At 42.7% G+C, this 27,160-nt stretch overlaps 1 protein-coding gene across 1 annotated transcript in view; it reads right to left on the bottom strand.

Moving 5' to 3' along the window:
• Positions 1–10,430: 10,430 nt before the first annotated feature.
• Positions 10,431–27,160, bottom strand: part of SAMD12 (sterile alpha motif domain containing 12) — a 1,313,302-nt gene continuing 1,296,572 nt past the window's right edge. The window contains exon 5 of the mRNA XM_085605063.1: positions 10,431–11,194. Coding sequence (XP_085461189.1) covers positions 11,172–11,194 — 23 coding nt within the window. The 3' untranslated portion in view covers positions 10,431–11,171. The remainder of the gene's footprint in view (positions 11,195–27,160) is intronic.

Here is a 27,160-nt window from a genome sequence, read left to right as displayed (position 1 = left end):
AGTTGTATTCAAAGTGGATTGAGAGGGCTTGTGTTAAATTCGCGCCAGTTAAACTCTTTACTCCTAGGCGGGCTCAGGCCTCTTCCCCGTGGTTTTCGAAACTCTGCAAAATTATAAAACTGACTGCACGAGGCTGGAAAGACTTTGGCGGAATGGGTATAGTTCCAATAATAAAGAAAAGTACAAAGAGAGCCTCACTACCTATAAGAAATTAATAGGAGATGCCAAAAGAGCATACTTCACTGATCAGATAAAGATGACCAGTTCGCCCTCCAGAGAATTGTTTAGGACCATTACAAAGCTTACGATTCCCACCGAACATATCGCACCTACCAGTCCGGCACTATGCGAAGCCTGGCCACCTTTTTCCAGAACAAAGTGGAAGAGATTTTCTCCTCCTTCTCCAAATCTCATGGAAAGGCAGGGGATGCAGCATTGAGCCTTGACTCTGGGGTGAAGCTGTCTCCGGATAGATTAATAGGTTTTAGTCCGCTACAAACGGAGGAGGTCACTGGCCTTCTGCGGGCTGCTCGGTCGGGAGCGCCAAGTGATCCTTGTCCGGTAGCAGTTCTTAAAATCTGTCCCGAGGTCATTGCCACTACTCTTACCCCAGTGTTTAATTCTATTATTGAGTCGGGTAACTATCCTAGGAGGTGGAAAGTTGCCTCTATCCTTCCATTAATAAAAAAACCCAGTCTAGATAAAAATGACCCCAATAGCTATAGACCCATTTCTCGTCTCAAATTATTGGAGAAGGCCATAAATAGGCAATTAAGTTCTTTCCTTGAGAGAACTAAGGCACTCGACCCCACGCAGTTTGGGTTTCGTGCAGGACACAGCACGGAACTGGCCTTGATTAAGGCCAGGAGGAGGTTAGAGTGGCAGTGGACCAGGGAGGTGAGGCTGTCCTGATTCTATTGAATCTGTTGGCAGCCTTCGATACAGTCCATCATGGGGTGTTGATGGACCGGTTGTCGAGGGCGGGGGTAGAAGGCACTGCCTGGAGCCTCCTGAAATCTTTTTTGGACGACAGAATCCAGACAGTCGATCTGGGATCTGATTGGTCCAAACCCTTTGCCCTCCCCTGTGGGGTACCACAGGGCTCTTCCCAGAGCCCCACTCTTTTTAACATTTATGTTAGCCCGCTGGCAGCCTTAATAAGATCATTTGGCCTGCAACTCACCTCTTATGCAGATGAGACGCAAATCGTGTTATCTATACCTAGAAGGTCCCAAGTGGATATGGCTGCGAGGTGCCATGATTGTCTGAAAGACATTGCGAGCTGGATGGCCTCGAACTGCCTTAAACTAAATGCAGAAAAGACCGAGGTCATGATATTTGGGAATAATCCTAACATCTGGACTCCGAATATGTGGCCCGATGCTCTGGGGAAGCCACCAGCTCCCACGTGCAAAGCTAGTAATTTGGGCGTGATTATGGACAAGAAACTGGATTTTGGGGAGCAGGTTAGTGGAGTGGTTTCAACATGCTTCCATATCCTTAGGATATTGAGGAAAATAAAATTGTCTCTTTCTACGGATGGTTTCAGGCTAGCAGTCTCAGCACTTATTCTGTCGCGTTTGGACTACTGTAATAGTCTGTACCTGAATCTGAAAAAAAAACATCTGCACAGACTACAGATGGTACAAAACGCAGCGGCGAGACTGCTAACAGGCACTCCAAGGTTTGCCTCTGTCCGAGAAGGAATACAGAAACTGCACTGGCTGCCGGTATACAGACGAGTTCAATTTAAGGCGATGTGCACGGTATTCAAAGCACTGAAGGGCAGTGGCCCAGAGTTTTTGATTGAGTGCTTCAAGTGGTATGTGCCAGGGAGAGCACTGCGCTCCGCTGAAAGCAAACTGGTGGCTGTGCCCCGGATAAAAAAGGCCAGCTGGGGAGGGAATACGTTTTCCTATGGTGCGGCGATTGCTTGGAATAGCCTGCCGGCGCACATTAGGAAAGCTGAGGAGCTCCTCTCTTTAAGGAGGGGGTTGAAGACTTGGTTATTTAGGGACTGAGCCCTCGTTCTCCAGGGAAGCTCAGCGTGCAGTGCCAGGACACCCTTGGGTATAAGTGCGCTTTATAAGCTCCTAAAAAAATAAAAAATAAAAATAAATGGTTCTGAGAAAAAAAAAGTCTGTAGACTATTGGACTATTACCAAATTTGGGGGCCATTTAAAGTAAACTAACTAAGGGCCAGATGTACTAAGCATTTTAACAGTCGCAAATACTCCAATTCGGGGTTTGCAACCATTAAAGTGCTTTTTTTCTTATGTATGAATCCAATTTTAGGAGTCTGAAAAGTTTTTCAGACTCCTAAAAAGGAATTCCAAATGGATATTATTTCAGTTTCTGGAAGAGGAAAGTTTTACCCATCCCTTTCAAATACTGTATCCTATGTAGCAATGATTTCTGACCAAAAAACACCGCATAGGAAGAGGTAACGCTTTCGCAGAAGGGTTGGGGTCCCATTGGGACATCTTCCTCTTTATGAATTTGAAGCGTGGACAGTGGTTTATTAAAAAGCAACCACGGGCATGGTGGTCTGCTGACCCCAGCAGGTCACCATCCATATTATGGCCTCCAATTGTAGTGAAGGAATTTGGATTTCGATACACTACAATTCAGAATTTTAAGAATTCACCTTTTAAAACATAGGTCATTTCTTAAAATTCTTTACTTGTCTCAAAAATACTGGCCGCAAATTGCAACAAGTATTTTGCGCCCAGTAAATAGTACCGTTGTCTCTATATTCTGTCCTCATGAAAAAGTCCATTGGCTGTGGCCCGGAGATCACATTCCATTTTAGGGGGTGGTTTTCAAAGTAAATCCAATGTTAAAAAAATGTTCTGTGTTCGATTTGGCATGGCTAGCAATGAGGCCATCTGTAGTCAGCGGACTTGCGGTCAGATCGGTGGATTCGTGTCCAAGTTAAAGAGCATTCTAAGCATTTCACTGGTTGATACTTGAGATTACCTTCTACCACATGAAAAGTGCCCTCTCCTTAGCTGAAGGGGGCAAATCCATGTTTTTGAGAGGAGCATGCGACCTGAGGAGTTGGGATTTGGTGTAGCTGCTGCTTTTCAACTCTGAGCAATTGCTGACAAGGCACAGCAAGAAACTGCAGGCACATCTGCTGCATCTGCTGAGGAAGAGGTGATTTGTACTGGGGAGGCGGTGGTTCTTCAGCCAACTCCCCCAGGTGAGAGGAAGCTGAATGCCATGAGGTCCACCTCCAGGCTTTGACACCAGATGGTGAGCAGAGAGCACTCTAGTCCTTCAGCACTTTGACTAGAGGAAGACACCCAAGTCGAAGTAGGAGCGGAAGTACTCGAGGGGCCTTTGGGAGAGGTCAATTGTTGAACAAGAGGGAAGTGAAACTCTGCAAAGCGTTCCTGCAAAGGTGCTTACCCAAGGAGAGCACGAAAACAATCAGCTGCACCAAATGTTTAAACTGTGCTGTATAGAAGGCAAGGTCACTATACAAGGTGGAGAACTTAAACCGAAGCTTGCGAAAGAAAATATAGAAGAACATCACAAATAATCTATCAGCGAGAAACAAAAATAATACAATATATAAGTGGCTGCTCGCTACAATCATTATAAAGAAACAGTAAAGACATGAAAAAAATCACATGAAAAAACAAAATCCCTCAAATAAATAACAAAAACCCAAATCAAAACTGTTTCGTTCGAGAACCACCAAGAAAAATTAATAAAGAACTACAGTTAAAGTAAAATTACGGTTACAAAACAAGACAAAAAAAATCACAGACATTTGCCAGGTATGGTAAGGTCCTCAAACCATAACCAACGCAATGTCCATGCAAACCATAACTCACACACCAAATGCAATGAAAACGTCCCCTAAACTAAAGACCTTCAAGCTTTTTAATGCTGCACCCAACCCCGCCCCATTGTGTGGGAAAAATAAATCATTAGGGCCCAATGTACCACGGAGGAGTTACATTAAACAGCAACATCATCATCATACGGCGTCGGCAGTGAACCAATCATGGTTCGTAGATAAAAACACAATGCTCTCCACAGTGCCACAGTATAGGGTGTTTTTGCCACTGTATGGGGCAAGCTGGGATACTGATGGTACAGACAAGAGTCTATGTCACAATATAACAAGTTAGTAAGTGTGAGGGTTCATTTATTCTGGTGACTGCCTAGGAAGTAACTCTGGGAGAGTGGGCAGTGTGGCTGACAGTGAAACCCTCATCTCCCCAAACACACTGTGGCCTACACTGTGGCTCATCACCGTCTCCATAGGCTGAACAAGGTAGTTCTCTTTTACTCCATCATCCACTAATCACAACACCTCCAGTCAACCCCTCTATGGAATTCAGCATTTCAAACCGCAGCTGGGGCAAAATCACATAATCAGACTGGCTCTGAACAGATCAACCTAGCCCCAAAGACAGCCTCGCAAGGACATCGACAACTGTGTGTACTCCCTCGCACCCAACAAACCCAACAAGCATAATAGATCAAATAAGTAGGTCAGCTGGTACACAGAAGACCTCAGAGACACCAAACAACACTGAAAACAGCTGGAAAGGAAATGGAGAGGCAGTCACGACACCACCGATAGAACTACCTACAGGGCTGTACTCAGATGCTATCACCAGCAAATAAGAGACACCAAGAAAAAAGCACTAGAAGGAAGCCTCAACAGCTTCATGGAGATCTTCTCAATCGTTAAGGATTTCACCCTCAGGCACTCTCAACATCGCTGCCTCCCAACAACTCTGCGACAACCTATCTAACGTCTTCCAAAGCATAATCGCAAACATCTATATCAACTTTGCACACCAACCCAACTCAGAGAACGTGTTGCTCAATCAATCAATCAGTTGATTTGAAGAGCACCACTTTTCTCCCATGAGGGTAGCTCAGCGCTGGCAGGGTCCAGTTGACTAGCTGAATAGCCAGGTCTTCAAGGACTTTTGGAACTCTGGAAGAGATGGGGAGGTCGGTAGATGAAAGGATAGCTCATTCCATGTCTTTGCTGTTGATTAGGGAAGGGACGACCTCTGCATCTACTACATCGGATGTGCGGGGTGAGGGTTAGAGAAAGGGATGTGGAGCGGAGGTGCCTGGTGAGCTGATGGAAGTTCAGGTGGTGGGTCAAGTAAGCAGGTCCGCAGTTGTGTAGGGCCTTGTATGCATGGGTCAGGAGTTTGAACTGACATATTTTCTGTACAGGGAGCCAGTGGAGTTCCTTGAGGTAGGGGGCGATGTGGGTTCATCTAGCGAGATCCAGGATGAGTCTGGCTCCAGAGTTCTGTATGGTCTGCAGTCGTAAGAGGAGGTGAGCTGCGATTACTTCATATAAAGTGTTGCCGTAACCTAGTCAGCGGGAGATGAGGGCCTGGGTGATGGTGAGTCTTGAGCTTTGGAATAGCCATTTCAATATCTTATGAAGCATGCGGAGGATGAAGAAGCAGGAGGGGGAGACTGAGTTGACCCGAGTCGTCATGATTAGTTTGCTGTCCAGAATGATGCCTAGATTCTTAATGTGGTAAGTAGGGGTAGGAGTAGGTCAGAGTTATGAGGGCCACAAGGATGTGTCACATGGGGAGCTTTTGTTTCCAAAAATCTGTATCTCTGTCTTGTCGGTGTTGAGCTTCAGGCAGTTGTACTTCATCTAGTCGAACATGCAGCTGTGATAGTTGGTCTTGGTGGTGTCTTCAGAGAGGGAGAGGATGAGTTGTGTGTCGTCGGCATAAGATATGATGTTGGGTCCGTGGATTTTAGCGGTGCTGGCCAGAGGTGTTGTATAAATGTTGAAGAGGTTGGGGCTGAGCGAGATACTTTGGGTACTCCTCAGATGATTTCCTGGAGTTCAGTAGTGAAGGGGGGGAGGCAGACCTTTTGCGTTCTTCCACAGAGGATAGAAGCGAGCCATCTGAGAGCGGCTCCTTGAATGCCTATGTTGTGTAGTCTTGTGATGAGTGTGTGGTGAGAGACCATATCGAAGCTGAGAGGTCTAGGGCGATCAGAGTCGCAGTCTCATCAGTGGAGTATGGCTCATATGTCGTTGGTAGCCGTGATGAAGGCTGTTTCGGAGCTGTGGTTGCTGCAGAATCTAGATTGGGAGGAGTCGAATAGGAGGTTCTGTTCCAGATGTGAGGAGGGTTGTTGGTTAATGGCTTTGTCTAATACTTTGACCGAGAATAGGAACAGAGAGATTGTTTGGTATTTGTTGACTTCGCTGGAGTCTGCAGATGGTCTCTTTAGTAGGGCATTGACTTCTGTGTTTTTAAAGTCTTCGGGGAAATGTGGCCATTGCAATTGAGGTGTTGAACAAGGTGGTGAGGAGTACATGGCTGATTCTGGCTTCGCCTTGGTTGAAGATGTGGTGAGGGCATGGGTCGGTTGGGGCTCCGGAGTGGACCGAGTTCATGATGGAGGTGGTGTGCTGTGAGACGAGCTGGTTCCATTTGGTTAGTCTGCTGTCATGTTGGAGGGGTTGTTATGTTGCTTGACGAAGTCGGTGGCCTTGGGATGGGGTGTGAAGTTTCAGTAGATGTTGGTGATCTTGTCATAGGAGAAGTTTTCCAGGTTGTCACAGAGTTCCTGTGAGTGGGTAATGTTGTTTGTTGCAGCTGAGGGTTTGTAGAATCCTTTGTCAATGTTGAATAGTTCTTTGCTGTTATTGGAGCTTGATTCAATGCTTGAGGCTAAGGCCTTTTTCTTCGTTTATCTCAACTGTCTGTTGTAGAGGTTGAGGACTGTCTTGAAGGTGATCTTGTGAGTTGTGTTCTTGCTTGTGCTCCATCTCCTTTCTAGTTGCTAACCTACACTCCACCAACCAAGACGGCCACCTGACAGAATGGACAACCCTCACCAGAAATCACACAGCGGCAATCAGTTGGACCATCCACTCAGGGGCCCCGATGGACCCATGCTCCCACTACATCTACAACCTGGAAACATCACGAATCAGCACCAAAATCACATCTACCACTTTCACGGATGAATGAAAACAAGCAGAAATCAATGCACTCCTCATGAAGCCCTCAGCCAACCCGAATCAACTGAGCAACTTCTGACCCATTTCCCGTATCCAGCCAAAGTGATTGTGGAGGCAATCAATAAGCAACTCACAACTCACCTCTAATTGCACCATCTTGTAGACAACACTCAATCAGGATTCAGATAGAACCACAGCACCAAAACAGCACTCATTGCAGCCACCGATGACATATGATTCATCCTGGACTGAGGAGAAACAGCAGCCCTCATGCAGCTTGACATCTCCCCGACCTTTGACACATTTGCCCATAACACTTTCATCAAAAGACTCTGCAATTCTGGCATACAATGATCTGATCTCAAATGGATCTGTTTCTTCCTCGCTGAAAGAACCCAAAGGGTCAGGCTGCCACCCTTCACATCAGAGACCAATAAATTGATCTGAGAGTCCCACATGGATTGTCCCTCAGCCACACGCCTTTCACCATCTACATAACACTTCTCGTGAACCTCATCACAAGACATCAACATCATCTCCTATGCCCATGACACCAAATTCACCCTCTCCCTGATGGACAAGACAACCACCACCGGAACCAACCTTCCCAACTGCATGACCTCGGTAGCAGATTGCATGCAAACCAACTGCCTGCAGCTCAACTCTGACACTATTGGAAATAGTAGTCTTCAGCAACAAGATCTCCCCCTGGGATTCCACCTGGTGGTAGTCGTATCTTGAACCAACACCCACAGACCATGAAAGAAATCTAGGAATCATCCTAGACTACAACAATAACGGCTAAAATCAACACAGTGTGGACCTCCTGCTTCCACGTCCTTTAACTGGTTTCCTCAGAATACCAGAGGGACAGTCATCACCAGCAGACAACACTCTCTACTCCAGAATCTCCAAACAGCTCCTGCACAGACTGCAGACCACCTAGAATACCGTTGCAAGACTCATGCTTGATCTCCCACGCCACACCACATCTCAGGAAGCTTCACTGACTCCCCATTCACAAGCGCAGCCAATTCAAACTTCTCCCACACACCTCAAAACCTCTACACAACATAGGACCAGAATACCTGAACAGCTGCATACACTTTCACCAACCCACCAGACACCTATGTTCTGCCGCACTCTCACTCACACACATTCCCTGCATCCTCAGAAGCAAAACTGGAGGTCGCTCAATCTCCTACATTGCACCCAAGACGTGGAACAACCTCCCTCAACACATCAGAGCCTTCTTAATTTTAGAGTTCTACACAAAGCTGAAGACCTGTCTCTTCATTTAAGCACCTTCAAGACCACACACCTACACACCTGCCCGAGCGCCTGTATACCCTCTTGGGTGATTAGTGCACTATACAAATCAATAGGACATAACTGTCAGCATCTTCCTAAAGCTAGAGGAATATGGATGTCTGTCATTAGCTTCTAATAATAGCCCTATGAACAGACAATGGAAGTGGCTCTCTGCTGCATCATTGGGTGCCCCACTGGTGAGAAAAGGGTGATTTATAGGTATTTACCTTTTGTTGTGCAAGCATCACCTATGTTTGCACAACAAAAGGTAAATACCTATAAATGAACTGTACAAATATTTCAAAATATATCAGCAGTTAAAAAAGCACAAGTGAAGCCCTTTTTGTAATTCTGAAGAAGACACTTTACTTGATGATGCACAAATGTTTGTGAGATATGTAGTTGCATCATTAAAACACATTTCCGTGCAAATATAGTGGTTACTGCAATGGAGCAATCGCTATGTGTAAATGTCAGTGTGCTACCACATTATGTTTTAGGAATATATTTACAACAGTATGTTCCAAAATGCAGCACTAGCTCCATACTGCACGTTACCGCTCTCCGGCCGAATGGCCGCCACACTTGTTCGCCACACTTGTTCTTTGCGTGACGCTTGGAATTTTCACAGTGCCTAAAAGTTCACTGATTTAACACTGAGGGCAGCACCCCCACTCTGAAAACCGTTCCAGCACCTCTGGTGCGCAATGTCGAATGGTTTCACACCCGGTCCAACAATTCCCGTACGTGTGTTGCTTTCCAGGTAGGTTCACACTCTAGAAACCCCATGTCATACAGTCCAACAGAACAGCTGAAAGGATGAGAAGGTGACAGGTTAAACAGGTCTATCAAAAGAAATCTCGTTACTTATTTAGGCCCCCACATTTTTCAGTACGCCATCAAATAAAGAGGCCACACCCACAGAGCAAAATGGCCTCTCCCTGGTGTCGCTCTTTCGAATCTTGCATGCTCCCTGCCAGAATCGTACAGCTCCTTTTAGAAGGTTCTTACCTTGCACGCCATCATGGAGACAATTTGCATACCATCTGGCACGGAGGTATTTACTTAAATAGCTGAAAGGAAGAGTAGCTCTGCCAGTTGCTTCACTGTGTCTTTATAGCGGGTGCACAATCACATAAAACAAAGATTGTTCATTCCATCTGGCTACACAGTGTTGGGGTGTGCACACGTCTCTCTGTAGTCTTTTTACAGTTGCAGAAACCTGAGCATATGGAAAATAGCAATTTCTTCAAAGACAGCGTTGCAGAGCTGTTTCACCCAGCACGGTTCTGCTGGAAGTGGGTTTCAAATTCCTTAGCTTTGTACATTGCTTTGACACTTGGAACTCCCATATCATGCAATATACCTGGTAGATCTGTTTTAATTAGCAATGCACACGTGCTTCCTGTGCACGCCTGAAGAACATAGAAATAAATGCAGAAAGGTAAAATCCGACTGCGGACTGGTGCCCTCATTTTTCAATTCTAGACAGAGCTTCATGTTGTTATTATGGAGGGACCAATCGCAGTCAAGCATGCCACTTCCAATAGCGTGGGCTGCGCTCTGCTACCCTCGGATTTGTGATCCTGCAGTCACACTGCACTTTCACCTTCATTTCTAAGCAGCTTACACTTCACTAAGGGTTTTGCATAACAAATGTGATATAGTCGCAAGTGATCACGGGACATCATGCAGTGACGTTCTGCACAATATTTTTGCATGTTTGTGATTCTATGCACTTTATGTCACTGCCTTCAATTTGGGTAAGATTGTGCATGCAGTGATGAGACTCAACTGGACCCCAAGACAGGCCGGGGTGGGAGTAAGTTCTGCCCTGCAGCAGCAGAACCCTGGTTTTTACACCCTCTCTCTGCCCACGGGAAAACTCGAGGTGCGACCAGGAAGGGTGCCAGGTTAACTTTGAAAGCATCAAATATGACCTTAGTGAGGAGGAAGCTTGGGTCCTAAAATCATATCACCACCCGCATGCCTACTATTTAATCCTCGCACAAAGGGCGTTGAGACCTTCGGCTACGGTTTCTGTTTGCAAAGCGGCAATAGCATGTCCTCTGCGGGAGGTATCGACAAACTCTTAGTGAAATTACAACTCTCGAGTAAAGTACACAAGAGAAACATCAGATATTAAATTTATTTGGGATATGCAATAGTATTGGATTATTGAGTGAAGTATCTTAGGTCAGCACATGCACCCAGTTCTTGCTACAGCCCGCCACGAACAACTAGTAATGTCTATTACACAGTTTCACTACTTTAGTGCTAATTTTGATAATTAAAAAAGAATCTGTTCGTGGGTGAAAAACGCCTCATTCTTCACATGCATGTTTTATTTACGTTTAAAGTGCATAACCGCTGATGAAGTGGAAGGACTCACATACACACTTATCTACATTCTGACAATGGACATGATATTGTGATTTAGTGAACATTTTGCTAGCGCCCACTAAGCGGTTGCCATTTTTTTCTGAGAAGTTCATGAGACCTGCATCCATAAAACCAACCCTGGTGCAATTGTTCTGTTCCTGTATGGTTTCTACTGGTGACCAATGGAGGCCATTTTAGGACAGAGTTAGCCATCACTACTTCCTCCAGTGGTTTAACAGGCATACAACACAGTGATACAAGTGTTGAGGGCTTTTCCATATCCTTTTGTTGTTTGGAAACATTGAGAAACCATCGCAAAGTCCTGCAGGATCTCAAAAATGTCCCGTGCCCATCTTCTTGGTCTTACTCCACGTATTGTCTCCATTTCCCAGAGACTGCTGGTGCTCCTCGGTCATTGTGTGGTCCCTGTGGTGAGATCACTTTCGCAGTCACTTCGAAAGAGATGGAAGCTTCTGGTGGTTCCTCGTGCCTATGCAGAACTCTCGATTGAGGCTGTCGGAAGAACAAGGAAATAATATCAGCAATCATCGTCAATCATGTTGTTTAGAAACAGAATATCATACCATTTCTAACATACTGAGAAAAAAGAGGTAGTTCTCAAATCAATTAAAGAGTGTGACTCCGGCAACTAATAATCCATTGCCACAACTAACCAGTTAATTTTATTAAATAGTCCAGTAGAAGGAATTTAAGTATATATCATCCAATATATATATATACACATCTGGAATTGCTAATCCTCCTTCACTGAATGGTAAATCCTACAAGGTTTCTTGTCCCATTTGCACAGTATTTTTGAGGGTAAGTGCGTGAGCCTGCGTAGTAAAGAAAGAAGAATATCCTAGACAAGAGAGCATACCTTATCCAGGCGGGATAGTTCTAATTCGTGCCAAATATGAACGTATCAGTGAGTTTTCAACCAATGATTGATAGCTTATAATCGTCACATTAGAGATGTTGGGGAAAATGAGTCACCTAAAATATGTGATAATTTGATATATAATAGATTGTCTGAGTTTACTTTGTAAGTATGAGAGGAAATGGGTACAATTTACAACTTTGAGCTCTTTATAGTAAACCCTTAAGTGTGAAAGAACAAATAGGTTACGTTTATAAACTTTGTCATAGACAAATTCACTTTTTTTCCTTCTAAATCAAACTTTGTCATAGACAAATTCATTTAATAAAAAAAAAAACACTTTTTGGGATGCAGAGATGCAATGTTCTACACATGTCCAGATCAAATACTGCAAAATCAGGCAAATGTTGAATGTAGCCGGCTAAACGTTCCATCAATGGTGGCAAACATAATGGGTAACGAGGGCAACCCTATTGGGTCCAACTTTCAAATAATATACAGACAAAGCAGATATTTAGATCAAGTAAGGATTTTGGCTTGTTACATAATAATTTCATAATAAAGATAGAATTCTCCCCAGACCACCTCCTTTCTATTACTATCAGCCACAGAATATTCCACAATATCATATGAAAAGTTTTGGCAATATTATATAAAGTTATCACATCAATATCATATAACAACACATACGAGTGAAGCTTCATTATTAATTGTTAGAGGAAATCCATTGCTTTGCCTCCTGAGATTGACGCTTCATACAGCGTATCTCCACCGCTGCAGCTTTGAGAGACCAATGAATGCTCTCAACTGCATGGAGAAACCTGGTGCACTGCTCGACACCTCTTGACTCTAGCACCTGTCTACGGAACCGATGCATCGCCATCAGTGCGTGGAGAAAATCGACACATCCTCAATTAGCGGACCCGCATGGATGCAGCTCAAGACACAACCCTCCCATTTTCACTGCAACCTTCTGATCAACCCACAGTACATCAGCAAAGTACATTATTTGTCATTAATAGCCTCCTATCTGTTTTAAACAGACAAGTTTGCAAGTACCCTATAAATGGCAAACATGGAGGGACAATAGAGGGGAACCCATAATCTGGTAATTATCCTACATTATTCGCTTTAAAGTTCTTGCGTTAGGTTATTTGCCATGCATATTTGATGGCATTTTATAAATTGAAAACAATTTCTCTTTTTCCTGAAAAATAATAACATATGGATGGTAAAGTAACTCATTTTTTCAATACATATCAGTTTTATTTTGTAGCAATGTAAACTTATTAGACTCTGTTCTCTAATCTGGAAAGATCTTGATGTCTTTCTCTTGCTACCTGAAGGATTTAAGGTCCCATGTAACTAAGAGCAGACAATCAAATGTTAAAAGTTTTTTTTTTTTTACAAAAATGGCTCACGAAAGAGGTTCTATTTCCCAATAGGCTACATCCGCTATCCACCACTTGGGAGTAATGCATAGCAAACTGTCAATAAGTGGTCGAAGGCCTTGATGCAATGTTTATTTTAGCACAGTAGCTATTGTAAAAGACGGTAAAAACGGTAGCTCATCTGACACCACTGCACCCAGGGTTTTTCAAGCATTGCAAATGTTCCTTGACATGTTTAGCCCACCTTTGGTGCCAAGCACCGCCCCTGCCTTATTGACCCCTGATAGGGTTTCTGGCTGATCTTAATGAACGTGAATTCTGCTCAAGAGCCAGATTTTGTGCTGTGACATTTTGTGCCCTCTAAGACAACCTTCTCCGCCGATTTCCTCACTCTCACCCTCCAACAGTATATTTCATCTCTCCATAACCCCTCTCTCACATGCATATCATTTGTTTTCTAGCTCTACTCATACCAGTGTAGGGTGTCAGAGCACTTTATATCACAGGCACATTATACAAAGACAATGAATCATACGTGTGTCAGTCTATAGAAAATGTTACATAAAACAATGAGGATTACAAGGTGTAGGACTCACATGTCATCCATACTAGTAGGCAGTACATTTTAAGAGTGCTTGGTCTGGGGAAGCACAAACTCAGGATTTAAAACGTACTACAGTAGTTGGAGTTGGCTTTACTAATAAAAATTTAATTCTACCCAAATGAACCCTTTCTAGCAACATTAGGATAATGAAAGAGTGTGGAAAAAAAATAACAAAAATAATATTCTAAAGCATACCATACAGTTTGAATACACCTCTTTGATGATAGTTCATAGGTTACTGTGCTATATTAAGATAGTAACTTATGCACTGCAAGTGAAAAAAGCGTCTCTTTGACAAAAGCAGTGACGCACAAAAGATACAGTTCTCTTCTCTGCATGGTACACGTTCTTTGCAGCAGGCATATTCACCCTCTGTGCTACTTTTTGATGAGGCAAAACTGTGGCTAGACAAAACTCCGATCTCTTTCCAGTAGATACATTAATCACCAGAGTTATCTTGACATTTTTATTGTTGCCTTAAAACTGCTGGACACACAAGGAACTCCACAGCAAGTGTTTTTAAACTCATAAGTTATTTCTAAACACAACGCCCCCAACCCCAGTGCCAGTTGCAGCTGCGCCGCCCTAAAGCTAGCCATATTCTGCTCTACCTGTTTTTTAAATTGCCTGGTCGCTAGGATTTCCCCTCAAACTTTCTGAGATTCTAAAGGCTTACAGAGTTGTTCTAGTTTCTCAGTTCTTCTTTATGGGATTAGTGTGTGCTTGTCCTTATTCTTTACAGTCTTGCTGCTGGTGCAGTAGGATACCACCAAGTTACTGACTCGTCCCATACAGCAGACTTGCCAGTGTCCCCTAGTTTGTTCAAAAAGAGCAATTCTTTATTTTGGGTCTGAAATGTTCCCTTCATTTTCCTGTCCTTCAATTGCTTTTCCCAAAGTCTTCATTGCCTGAGTCCTACGTTAGTGCCACTCAACTTAGTGTCACCAATACCTGGCCAAAGCCTACATTTGTAAAGATTCCCATTCTCATGTCCAGAAGGAACAACCCACGTGTACAGCAGGCCAAAATAGGATTCCTGCGCATGCATGTTTTCTGGATTTGAGAGTTGTAGGTTAATCTTTGGGGTTTGGGTGCTGTTATCTTTAGAGTCAGCCAGCTCCAGTCCCTCGACACAGCTTACGTTAAACTAGTCTCTGTGCTTTGCCTTGTCCATCTTTGCACAAACACCCAAACAGAAGTCATAAATAGAAGTATTTCCTCTCTTGCTAATTCCAACACTATATGCATGGACGCTCCTATCCCATTATGGGTGCATACAACTCCACCAACATGATAAACCAATACCCTTGTTTATCATTAACTGTAATGCATCTCCCCATTACCTGTCTTCGTCTTTGTTTAGGGGAAGTCGCCCTATGGAATTTTGCCAACCACAGACGTTTGAATGTGTCAGAGGCTATGTACCACTAAAGGAATGCCCCATTTTGGAGCCTTCCCTGGTGACCTTAAAGCAAGTGCATCTCCTGTAGAATTATATCACCCATGATTCTCATAAGCATTTTGATTGTCGTCACTCATTTTTAGGTCTCGCCTGACCCAGCGCATGCGCTGGTCTGGCGAGACTTATTGAGAGGGCTCCAAAAAATGCTACCAGGCCAGCCTAGAGCTACAGTGCACGTGCGCGGGCGCGCGCGCCGCGCTTTACCGCGATTACTTTCACTTTAGCGGCCGCTTTGATGTTTGATCGCGATCACTTTCACTTTTGCGGCCGCAGGGCCACTTGGCATAGCCAATAGGTCTCGCTTTTGGGACCTTATAAGTGTTTAGTTATGCAACTGTTGCATAGCTAAACACTTATAAGGTCCTAAAGGCGAGACCTATTGGCTATGCCAATGCTTGTTTTATGAGTTCATGCTCCAGCCATTACTTGAGACCACTTTATTAATCTTGGCCATCAAGTTTTTCAGTCTTGCATGCCCTTGCTGCCTCATCTCTACTTTGGTGCCATTTCAATAAACACTCGCAGCATGCTTCCTTGAGCTCTTTGTCAAACAGGAGTTTGGATGGTTTCCTCTTCTTTGAATCCGCTCCAATCGACAACATTAAACATTCCCCAAACTGGATGCCAGAGCAGTTGGTGGACCATCGCTTACACATGCAGGCAGGATGTGCAGGCCAATTGGTTCGACCAATGTCCACCAAGATCCAACCCCAAGTCACTGCCTTGACTATCCCTCAAAAGAAAGTGTTGTCTGTCTCCCACCTCTCAGTAAGATTAAGCAGTAACACTTCCACAATTTGTGCCCTTCCGGTAGGTTTGTGTAGGCTGAGCCACAAAGTCATACTTGCGGATGCTTTATGTCCTATGCTCGGTCAGTCTGCATCATCATTGGTTTCACAGCATGCAGAGCAGTATACTTCTTTTTGTACGTCACTTTCACTCAGGGCCATGGTGTGGGACAGGAGAATTAAACTCTGAATCATCTTCATGCCAGAAGCTGATGAAGTCTGACTTCCAGCTCCTGGAAAGGCCAGCCTGAAAGGGAATCTGCATTTGTAATTAATTCCTTATTCGCTTCGTTTGGCCGGTCTCATGGAGCATCAATTTAGAAGAGTGCCCTGTGACAGATCTTGGCACAGCAGCAGCTTGCTGTCCCAGAATATTAACGTGCCCATAGATATTGGTATTTCTTTTCTGTTACTTTTAAGGCCAGGGTGTCTCGCAGTGAAGCCGAGTCCCTGGGCTTCCTGCCTTCCAACCTGTGGACTTGGTCAAGCACTACCTCACTCTCCATTTGCAGAAAGAGGTCCTGCATCAATGTCAGAGTCATCGTCACCCTCACCGAGCCAGTCGATTTGGATGTCATCCCACCTGGACTGATTTCGAGGGCATCACATTTTTTAATGTGATCATAGGTAAGATGAAGCGCTCTAAATTTTCAGTCTCTAAAGTCCAGTGAACTGTTGGTAGAGAATAATTGTTAAATCCACTCTTCGCAAGTTCGTAGAATTACATACAATTTTAAACCACAGGAATCAGCCCAAATTCAGATGGACTGATTCCTGTGTTTTAATACTTATTATTTACCAAACAAAGCAGATCTAAATTGGATGAATGTTAACTTCAGCATAATTTATGATCTATTTTGTATTGTCCACGTATCAGACTTTTGACAGCTGAGCCTCGGGGTTGTAAAGCGCCAGCATTGAAATAATCAGTACTGTGCATGTACAATGCTATAGCTGCCTGTGCACACTTTTTAACATATCAATGGGATTCCGTTTCAACTGCTTCCATGCTGGTTTCAAGAGGCATGATCATCTTGGTCAATTCCACTACCATCCTTTTGACTTTTTGTTCTCACGCTTTAACCTTTCCATCCCAACCTTCAGATTTTGTCCAGTATCACATTTCTACACTTCTGTATATCTTGCTCAATGGATTTTGTGATGGGGAGGAGGCCAAGGCCTTGGTATTCTTCATTCTTGGTGAGTGTAGTAGTCAGGGCCACGCCTCTTCTGCTGTGTGCCCTTTTCTCTATTTCGGAATACTAATATCTGCTTGATGACTCTGTTGCCCTTTCATGGTTTTTTAGGGGCCAAGCATCAGAAAAATAGGTCTGCTATTCTGGATCCCAGATTCCCAAAGTATGGTCACGGTTGCTGTGTTTCCACTTTTTAGGGCACCTGTTGTCTCATCCATAAACTCAGCCTCCCACCCCTTGTAGAGGCTCTCTCATAGTCTTTCAGAGGTCATCTCTTGAGATCTCCGTAACTCCACTAAGCTGGTCACCAGCTTAAGGTTGGTAGCAGGGCCCCATCTAATCGCATGCTGGTTCTCTTGAGTGATCATGACCCTTGAGATGTTGCACTTTGGGTGAGATGGTATTGGACCCAGTAAGTTCTTTTTCTGCATCTTACTCTGGTGATCGGTCACCTACTGGGACCGCAATGACAAGAACGGCTTCGGAATTGTAATTCCAGTGAATGTCTTCCCACTTCAGAAATGTTTTCTAGTCAATAGAGTGCGGGGTATTCATCCCCCATGCAGGGCTCAGTACAGTCAGAACTTTCTCAACCTAAAGTCACTGGTGATTGGCCAGTTAGGCGGTACTATTGGTGCAAGGTTTATACTTCCGCCTCCTCATAGTTACTTTACCATACATTTCCTCCCAGGTAATGGTGTCCCACCTATTCATGCTGCGACAATGCCAGGAAGTTCTTCAAGATCAATGTTGACAGATGCATCACCTGGGGACCAATTAGTCTGCCAGTACTCATTGCTCATTATCACCCTCGCGTGCCAACCCATTGACTCCTCTGCTTCCCTATTTGCATTTGCTGCCAACTCTCATTTGGCTCCTGTCCTTTGTGCTCTGAGACCCCCGCACTGCATGCCTCCCCAATTCCTGCTCTAAAACAGGCCCCGGTAACTGATGCTCTTGGACAGTTCTCAGCGGCCGGTGACACTTGAGTTCTGCTCCATCTCCAGCCTTGCACATTTCTCAGGAAGCTTAGCAGGAGCCAAGTGGTCACACGACCATGGAGCCTGCATCCTAACCACGCCCCCTACACTTCTTTCTTCAATGATATTTCTCTGAGTCTAAAGTGCTAACCTGCCCCTGTGGTACCGGTTACTCTTAAGAAATGCTATCGCTCCTGAATAAGAAATATGTTCCATGTGAGAAGTTAAATAGCTCCACATAAATGTCATCAGCTTGACAAGCCCCAAACAGTAAGACACATATGCCAGTGTTATAAAATATTTTGAAGATAACTGAGGTGGACTGATACAAAACATCAGGAAAACGAATGACTGACCATAGATTTTATATTATTCACTTTTTTCAGTGATATCTCAAAAACAATGTAGGCTGCGTGTGGGGGCGTGCTGAGTAGATTATCTTGGGGAATGTATTTGCAACGATACAAAACGAATTCAAGATTAAATGGGCGGATGGGCACTCTCTTTGGAAAAGGCAGCACAGTGACCATTGATTCCTTTTTCATTTAAACTCTCCCAGTTTAGAGCTAATAAAGAAAAGGAAGGCGTAATAAACACAAAGATCGTCAGCCGAGAAATCCAATGTCCCCAATGCATCAGCGTATCTTTAATGTAGTTAGATAAACAAAGATTTCCCTCTAAATTACTTATTGTATTTTTTCTTTTTGCCAAACAATGTACCAGACATAACTGATCAATACAAAATCAGTATAGGAAAATAGATCTGAAAATATCGTGCAACCGACGGATAAGAAAAATTGTGTACTCATGGATGGTGGCTGCACACGTCGGGTCATTTTTTGAACAGGCTGAATAGTGCAAGAAGTGTAAATCCCATTTATTGATTTAATGAGCACATCTGAGCCACTACTAACTGGAGTTTCCAAGCTATCTTCTTCCTATACAAGTTCTAGCTTTGTTTGCTAACTCATACCTGCTTCAGTTTGAGAATCGATTCCTTACCGCCCTTCTTTGAACGTTCACCGCTTCCTCAATCGCGTGGTGGAACCATCGTGGTCACGTGAATTATGGTAGCCAATCCTGAACCGCAGCTGAGAACTATTGCTTTGTGAACTCACAAAAATATTAACACCTGTTTCCCTCCCCCCGGTCTAGGACCACTCATGGGTGCAAATTTAGGTCTTTTGAAAATCTATCTACACGTTTCCAGAAGTATGCTGTGGAAACCTGCAACAGTGGCAGGTTATCAAGCTTGCTCCAGGAAAAACTTTGTAAATTGTATTTTTAAATGAGCAAAGTTTATGCTGCTGTGTTTGTTCATGCGAAAATATACTGAGCAAAAGCATTTGTTCGCCCACCTCCCCATCAAGGAACACTTCCCCAGTATCCAGTCGCATTCAAACCAAGCAATGGGATTTTACCCCTGACTCCTTAAGGTATAAATGCTCTACGTGTTCAGGATGAGCAGGGGTCAGAGAGAAGGGTCTAAATATCTGTAAATGTGTGGGTGTGCACTAAATGACACAGTAGTCCAACTCTGGAAAATCCAGTCTGCGCCACAACCCATATCTGTAAGTTGATGCAAAAACAAGCATTGTAAAATCAAAAAGTAGATTTACACTCGGTACAAACGCTATTTTAATACGCACACCAAAAACATGAACGCAAATAGCTTAGTGCCATTAGTGCAAGACTGACAATCACCGATTGTGCCTGAGGGATATAAATATTAAGCAATAAATGCATTTGGGAAGGTGAACTATCACTGCTCTTTAGAGACAAAGGGGCCTCTTCATAGATTGCATTTATAGCGATTTCAATTGTACTACAGTCGTACCACTAATGTACTACAAAATACTACTCAGAAACCTACGTGCGGAGGTTCTGCCTCTCCTATCTTTTTTCTGTGCAGAGATTTCCCCCCTAATTACGAACTCTCCAAACTAGCAAGTATACTTTTTGTAGTAAATGTGGTAGGGACAGAGGGGAGTGCCTGGAAAATAGGGAATACTTATGAATAAAGGGGAGGGCTTAAGTAAGGAGTAAGGAGAAGTTTAGTGAGGGCTAGGGAAGGGGTTACAGGAAGACATGTGCTTACCCACATAAGAGTAAGCCCATTGCTATTCAAAAACAGCACTTGTAACGATACCACAGCCAAAAAGTACCCACAACTGTAGTAAAAGTACTCCAGTTCAGAGCTGGAGTAAGTTCAGCACCACACACGGCCAACCTCTGATCCTGCAACACACCCCCATAGAAATCAATTGAGGAAGGGACTTTGAATAGAATCCCCACATCTCCCTTTGGTAAAATATGAAACATTTACAAAGTTGATTAATCTCTAAAAAAGGAAGTATGGAGTTTTTCTGTTAAATATTAAACATTTAAATACATTAACTAAAAAATATTTTTTAGAAGTTTAAATGCAATAATCTGCCCTGAATTAAAAAAATATTTTTTTAGGCGTTAATAATGATTCAAAGTGATTAAAAATAATGTAATTATATTTTAATAAATATTAATGTTACAATATTTTTTACATTAAAAAAGGCTATCAAACTATATATTAAAATTAAATAATACATGCTTTATTTTTAGATTTTTTTAAAATTCAATTTATGTATATAAATATATATTTAAAAAGTCAAAATACATTTTAATTCAAAATATTTCCTATGAGGTTCTATTTTAAGTCCCTCCTTCCATTATTTTCTATGGGGAAGGTGTAGAAGCATGAGTGGTTGGCTATGTGTGGTGCTGGATTTTACTGCTTCTCCTTTTTGGCTGTAATATCTTACCGTTGTAAATGCGTCTCCACCCCCTGTTTCAGAAAGGGGAAACATGCAAGTCTACACTTTTGAGTAATTCCAAACTTGTAAATGTTAAGTAGCCAAAAGTAGTAAATGTACTCCAAAGTGTAAGAGTAAACGTACATGTGTAAAGTACTTACAAGTTTAAGCTAGCTTTGTGTATAGGCCCCAGAACAACCAATAAAACATTATAGCCTTATAGCCCGCCGTAGCGGGCTATACCGGCTGTTAAAGGCCCGATGCAGCGTTAAAGGCCCGAGCCGAAGGCGAGGGACTTTAACAAAGCAGAGGGACTTTAAAAGCCGGTATAGCCCTGCTACGAAGGGCTATAAGGCTATTAGAACATTCTGCCACTAGAGGGCAGAATGTTCTAACAAAACAAAGCCTTCAGGGAGAGCGCGAGGGGATTAAAATCCCCTCAGGCTCCCTGAAGCCTTTGTTCACAGCCAGAGCTGTGAACAAAGACACATTGGAATGTTGGTGCTCCGGGCTTATACCAGCCATTATAAGCCCGGAGCGCTCCATTGTTTTCAATGGAGCTCCCAACAATCCAATGTTCTAATTTTATATAACACATTGTATTGTTTTCATTTGTTTAATAGTTCAATCTCTGAGTGGAAAACAGGATGGCAACAATATAACTAACATAGGCGCTTTCCCCCGATATTTCCCGGTCCTCTCTACCCCCACCACCCCCCAAACTTTCCCTTGATGCTCAAAGTGTCTCGATCCCTCCAGATCCGACCCAGATAAAAAAGATTCTTACATCACCTACCTTCCTCAATTTGTTTTACCTAACTGTGGATTCAGCCCAACATTTCGAGCGAGTCGTTTACACCAGGTGGCCACTCAATGTGTATTTATGGTCTGATTTGATGACCTAATATGAACTACTCCAAACAATGCTGTCATTAATCTCCATGCTATAAATGTTCAACTTTAAGTTCAATGATAAGAGATGCAATTGCTTAAATAACCACTTTCGAATCGCACCTCAGGATAACTTCTCCTTGGCCTCTCCCACCTTATTTCCCTAAATGTGGTAAAGTTGTTGTATGATGTCTACCCCATGCTATGTAGATGTCCTTGTGAACAATCTGTGACCACAAGCATCTGAATCAAATCTCCTGGTTCCGTATAAACCGCTCAGAGCCACATCTGTGACACCTCATCCCTTAATCTCCACTGATCGCCCATCATTATCTTTTCAAATCTCACCATCACTGAGAAACTCAGCCACAGCTCTCTTTTCTGATCCGGGTGTCTTCTGCTTTTGGAAAGTTAGGTCCCACAGGACAACTTCACCTTTGGGAATCAAGACGCGGGGCCTGAGGGGGAGAAGGTGCTGTCCTAATGTGTTCCCAAATGGGAGATATTTGTTAGAAAGCAGAACCTTTGATAGGCAGGTGATGATTTTTAAAAGAAATGGTTGGGAAAGCAAATGTATGTGGTAGTCTGCACTCCCTTGCAGGCCACTATCTCTACATTCACAGCCATTCCAGGGGGATTACACATTGCTACCTGTCTAATTAATGTTCATTAGGCAGGTTGCTTTAGAACTATCTTGGACTGGACATTTTGTCATGCAGCATATTAGGACCTAGGTCACAAAGCAAAATAAATAACAAGTTGCAAAAGGTGGTGCACACATTAGACCCACTATGTGGGGCCTACCTTTACCTGCATCTGTTCCTTTTATTCAATATTTTCCTTAGATTTCTAAATCAAAACTTAATTTATTATTTTTTAAACAGTTTTACCAGCTTTAGTTAACACATTATTGCATCTATGTATTTATGTTTGTTTTGCTACTCAAAGAACCTTCTAATTTTACTCCCAACCTGCTGGCGAACCACAGATATGTAAACTTAGAAACCTTGCAGAAAAGATGGAAGGTGAAGTATGGTAGAACACCAAATCTAACATGATTGTGCTGTAGTACAACAACATTCATTTGGCATTTAGCAGTACAACACAATGCTATGGAATAAAGTAGATTTGCAGATCACAATGACAAAGGTTAACAACTTGAGCTCGTTTCCGTGGAAGCATATACATTATTTATTTAGGATCCTTGTGATACACTGCACCTGTTCAAGATAGCGGCAGATGTTCAGAGGATTCTGGCTGGGGTGGAGCTCAGAGCTAGGTTTTGCAAGCGTTTTGAGTTGTTTTCCCAGAGGTTTTGTGGACAGTGTACATAACCTTTCAATTTGATTCTGGCTTTAGCAGGCAGGGACTGTAGAGCTCTTAGAACAGGTTTGATGCGGTTGCGTTTAGGAAGGTTAATGCACATTTCAGCAGCAGGTTTTCTCTTGTAGCCTGGCAATGAGCATTTTGGGGAGGGTTGTATAGATTTTGTCGCAGTGAAAAAGGCAGGACATAATGAAGGCTCTGGTCAGTTCCACCCAATGGTGGTTTGTAGTAGTGAGACTTTTTTTTAAGAACAGGGCAAGCTGGAAAATAAGCAATTTGACTAATGCTTTAGCTTGCAGAGCAAGCAAAAGTTCAGAGTCAAAGAGTGTCCCAAGTTCCTATGTAGTGAAATGGTAGACATAGTATCGCAGGAAGGTCTCCTTTTCTCCCATTATGATGACCTCAGTCTTGCTTACATTCATGCTCAGGAAACTTTCTCTCATTCACTGAGGATATAACTCATGGATGGGGTGATGCTGGTGCTGTTTAGGTTGTTTTCTGGGTGGAAGTGTTTTTCCATGCTATGTGGGTGTATTTGCAAACATGCTTGTTACTGACGGAGAAGCTATGCTAGGGAGTGTATGTAAATGTTGATCAAGTGGTAGGATAGGGAGGATCCTTGGGTGAGGCAGCTGGATACCGGGCAGGCGGAAGATCCAGATGTTCAAATCCTACTTTTTGAATGTGGTTCAATAGAAAAGGTTGGAACACAAACTGGGGCAGTATCCCCTATTCCTGTCAAATTTTCAGTTTGTCTTGCAACAGCATCATAGGCCATAACTAGGCCTAAGAGTAGACAAGGACTTTTCTTGTCTTCATCCATTGGGAAGAGGAGCTCCTCCCTTATGGCTGTTTCACTGCTACTTGTGAGTCCCAACTCTGTCAGGTGGTCATGAATGACATAGTTTAGGTCCATCAACTATTAGAGCTGTCTTGTCACCTTCTTTTCCAAGCTCTTGATGAACAAAGAGAGGTTGGAGATGGGCCTTTGATTAGCTAGGATTTTGGAGGCTGCATTTGTTACTTTTAAATGATGATGGTATGCTTCAGCTGTCTGACTCCTGGTAGGATTTAGGCACTTATCATATTTGTTGAGCCCACTGCTAGGGGACTTGTTTAGGGCCTGTGGGTGAACATGGGTCCATAGGGGTATTGTGTGCTTTGTCTTGGCAGCCAGCCATATTATCTCATTGGTCTATATGGGATTTAAGGATCCAAATTATGGTGATGTAATTGCTGGTGTTTTAAGTCCATTCTACTTGCATTCATATTCAAATACCGTCTCTATGATGTACTGTTCCCCACAATGATTTTGTCTCCGGGGCTGCTGACCATCAATGTGCTGTGCCCATCAAAATAAAAAATTCAGAAAATACATTGCATGCCCACAACAGTGTAGAAGACACCCTAAAGGCCAAGAACATGTCTACATATGTTTTTTTGTGCAATGTCATTGTTGAGATTAGATTTACTAACTAAATTCCATGAGATACCCAAAGCACCATTTTGAAAGAGTTTAGTAATTCAGAAGAGGGAAGGATGGATCAATGAGTTGAATGCTCACCACCGAAACCGGCGTAGAACGGCAGGTCTTGAGTTTGAACCCCAGGCCAAGTCAGCCCTCCGTCCTTGTGGACGTCAGCATCTTTAGTACCATTAATTTGAGTAACGATAATTCTTAACAGCTCTTTAAAAGTGCGATATGAAGCATTATATAAATACTTATTATTATTGGATATGGATTCGATATGGAACCTTTGGTTTGATCTGGAACCACCCTGTACATTTGGACTTTACTACCGAGATGCAGTGCGCAGGAAGAGAGAGGCTTGAGTTATCAACATTTGGTATTTGCTGGATTTTTATCTTCGGCTAAACCTTTTGCTGCCTTATCCTGGGATAGATGTTTTGCTGCTGACAGAAGACCTTTCAAGAACAAACATTGGTAGAGACCTTGAAAGCAACACTAGACCTGATTGAGTCCAATCAACTGCTGTCATGATGGAATCTAAATTAAGTGGGATTATTTAATTGACAGGATTTAGGTACATTGCTGAAAAGAGTGGGATATCAGCAGGAGGCATATTTAAGTCTATGTATACATAAACTCTCATGCTTGTAGTCTATGTTATTTTTAGGCATTATTAGTGAATTATGATATATATATATATATATAATTTGTTTTTTACAGTTACACATTTTATATATCTATGAATGCTGACTAGGAGCGCTTTGTTCAACAAGAATGACTTTGTTATAAGTGCTGTGGAAAATGATCCATGAGAAGGACTTTTCATCATTTTTCATTAGACGGAAGCTAATTGCTTTATCCACAGTACAAAGTAGTTCTCATTTAGCTGGCAGCAGGATGTATTGTAAAAGCCTTTATTAAGAGCCTCCCCGACACGCAGAAAACATCCTTCTTGGTCGGCTGTGTGGTGCAGTCCAGAAAGGCACTCTTTTTAATCAAACTAGTCAATATTGGCAGTGTGGGGGTCTTGACTGCTGCTCAGCTCCAGCATCTAGTGCTAATGCTTTGCTCAGTGTGTTCCAGTTCCTGCCGCTCACTTACAAATATTGGTTTCACTGCTGGTTGAGTGGTTCTGTCCATGTGCCTCCTCAGCTGGTGAATCAAGGGACCACAATTTTGAGATGCCATCATGTACGCCCCGGGAAGTCGTTGGACATGCCGCTGGTGACGCTGTAGAACAAAAGACTATCTAAGCTAAAAGGGAGAAACGTGCCTTTGAACAGTGCCAAGGTTCCAATCCTCCCATTATCTATCCACTATTTCGAAAATGGTGATGAACATTGAAACGCATGCTTGATAATTCACTAGACATTCAAATCATTTAACGCGTTTATGTACAGGAAACCGTCACCTTTTTCACAACTAGAGCCGTAGAAGAAAACTCAAGTCTCGTTTACTCATTAGAATTTAGCTTTACATTTGTGCACTACCTATCTGATGTGTTCAAATTTAGCCTGCTGATTTCTGGCTTTTGAGTGTACACCTTTTAATGCCAAATAGTATCCCTACTCTGTATTATGTTGATGACACTGTACCTTGGTGGGGCGAGGTCCTGATGAAGGTGGTCCCTGTTTGTTCAAATCCACCGAAACGCACGTAGACCACGTGCGCCCCGTTCTGTTTATGTTGTTGTCATCTACAAACTAAACACTGGAGATACCGCCACATTCTGATGCTTCCTGTACCTTTTAAGTACATGTGTTTTGTATGAGTGTGAATTAGTAAGAGTGGTTAGTATGTGTGATAATGGTTTGTGTCATGACGAGTAGGTTGTTTTTGTTCTTTTATATAAATTGTATAAAAAATACCTTTCAAAAAAATACATGTGTTCTTTAAAGTGAAATGATTTGCACTGTTTTTTAGGAAATTATGGAGACTAATGTTCATTGATCACATAAAAAGTATAATCTATGATCAACTAACAAAATAAAAGGAAGCTTTTTATAACCAATACAAAGACTATGCATTTGTGTATCTAAGTATAAATCATACATGCACCATTAGAAGTGTTTAACCCATGCTTAGATTAATTCTAGAAAAAAGAATTAGAGGTCCATGAGGAGTTATTTGTCTTACTCATTGTCGTAACCGATAATTCTTAACAGCTCTTTAAAAGTGCGATATGAAGCATTATATAAATACTTATTATTATTGGATATGGATTCGATATGGAACCTTTGGTTTGATCTGGAACCACCCTGTACATTTGGACTTTACTACCGAGATGCAGTGCGCAGGAAGAGAGAGGCTTGAGTTATCAACATTTGGTATTTGCTGGATTTTTATCTTTGGATAAACCTTTTGCTGCCTTACCCTGGGATAGATGTTTTGCTGCTGACAGAAGACCTTTCAAGAACAAACATTGGTAGAGACCTTGAAAGCAACACTAGACCTGATTGAGTCCAATCAACTGCTGTCATGATGGAATCTAAATTAAGTGGGATTATTTAATTGACAGGATTTAGGTACATTGCTGAAAAGAGTGGGATATCAGCAGGAGGCATATTTAAGTCTATGTATACATAAACTCTCATGCTTGTAGTCTATGTTATTCTTAGGCATTATTAGTGAATTATGATATATATATATAATTTGTTTTTTACAGTTACACATTTTATATATCCATGAATGCTGACTAGGA

Source organism: Triturus cristatus, chromosome 5_1 (assembly GCF_964204655.1).
Source record: "Triturus cristatus chromosome 5_1, aTriCri1.1, whole genome shotgun sequence".
NCBI classification, from domain to species: Eukaryota; Metazoa; Chordata; class Amphibia; order Caudata; family Salamandridae; genus Triturus; species Triturus cristatus.
Note: the sequence above shows the minus strand (reverse complement) of the source record. Positions and strands in the feature narration are given on the sequence as shown.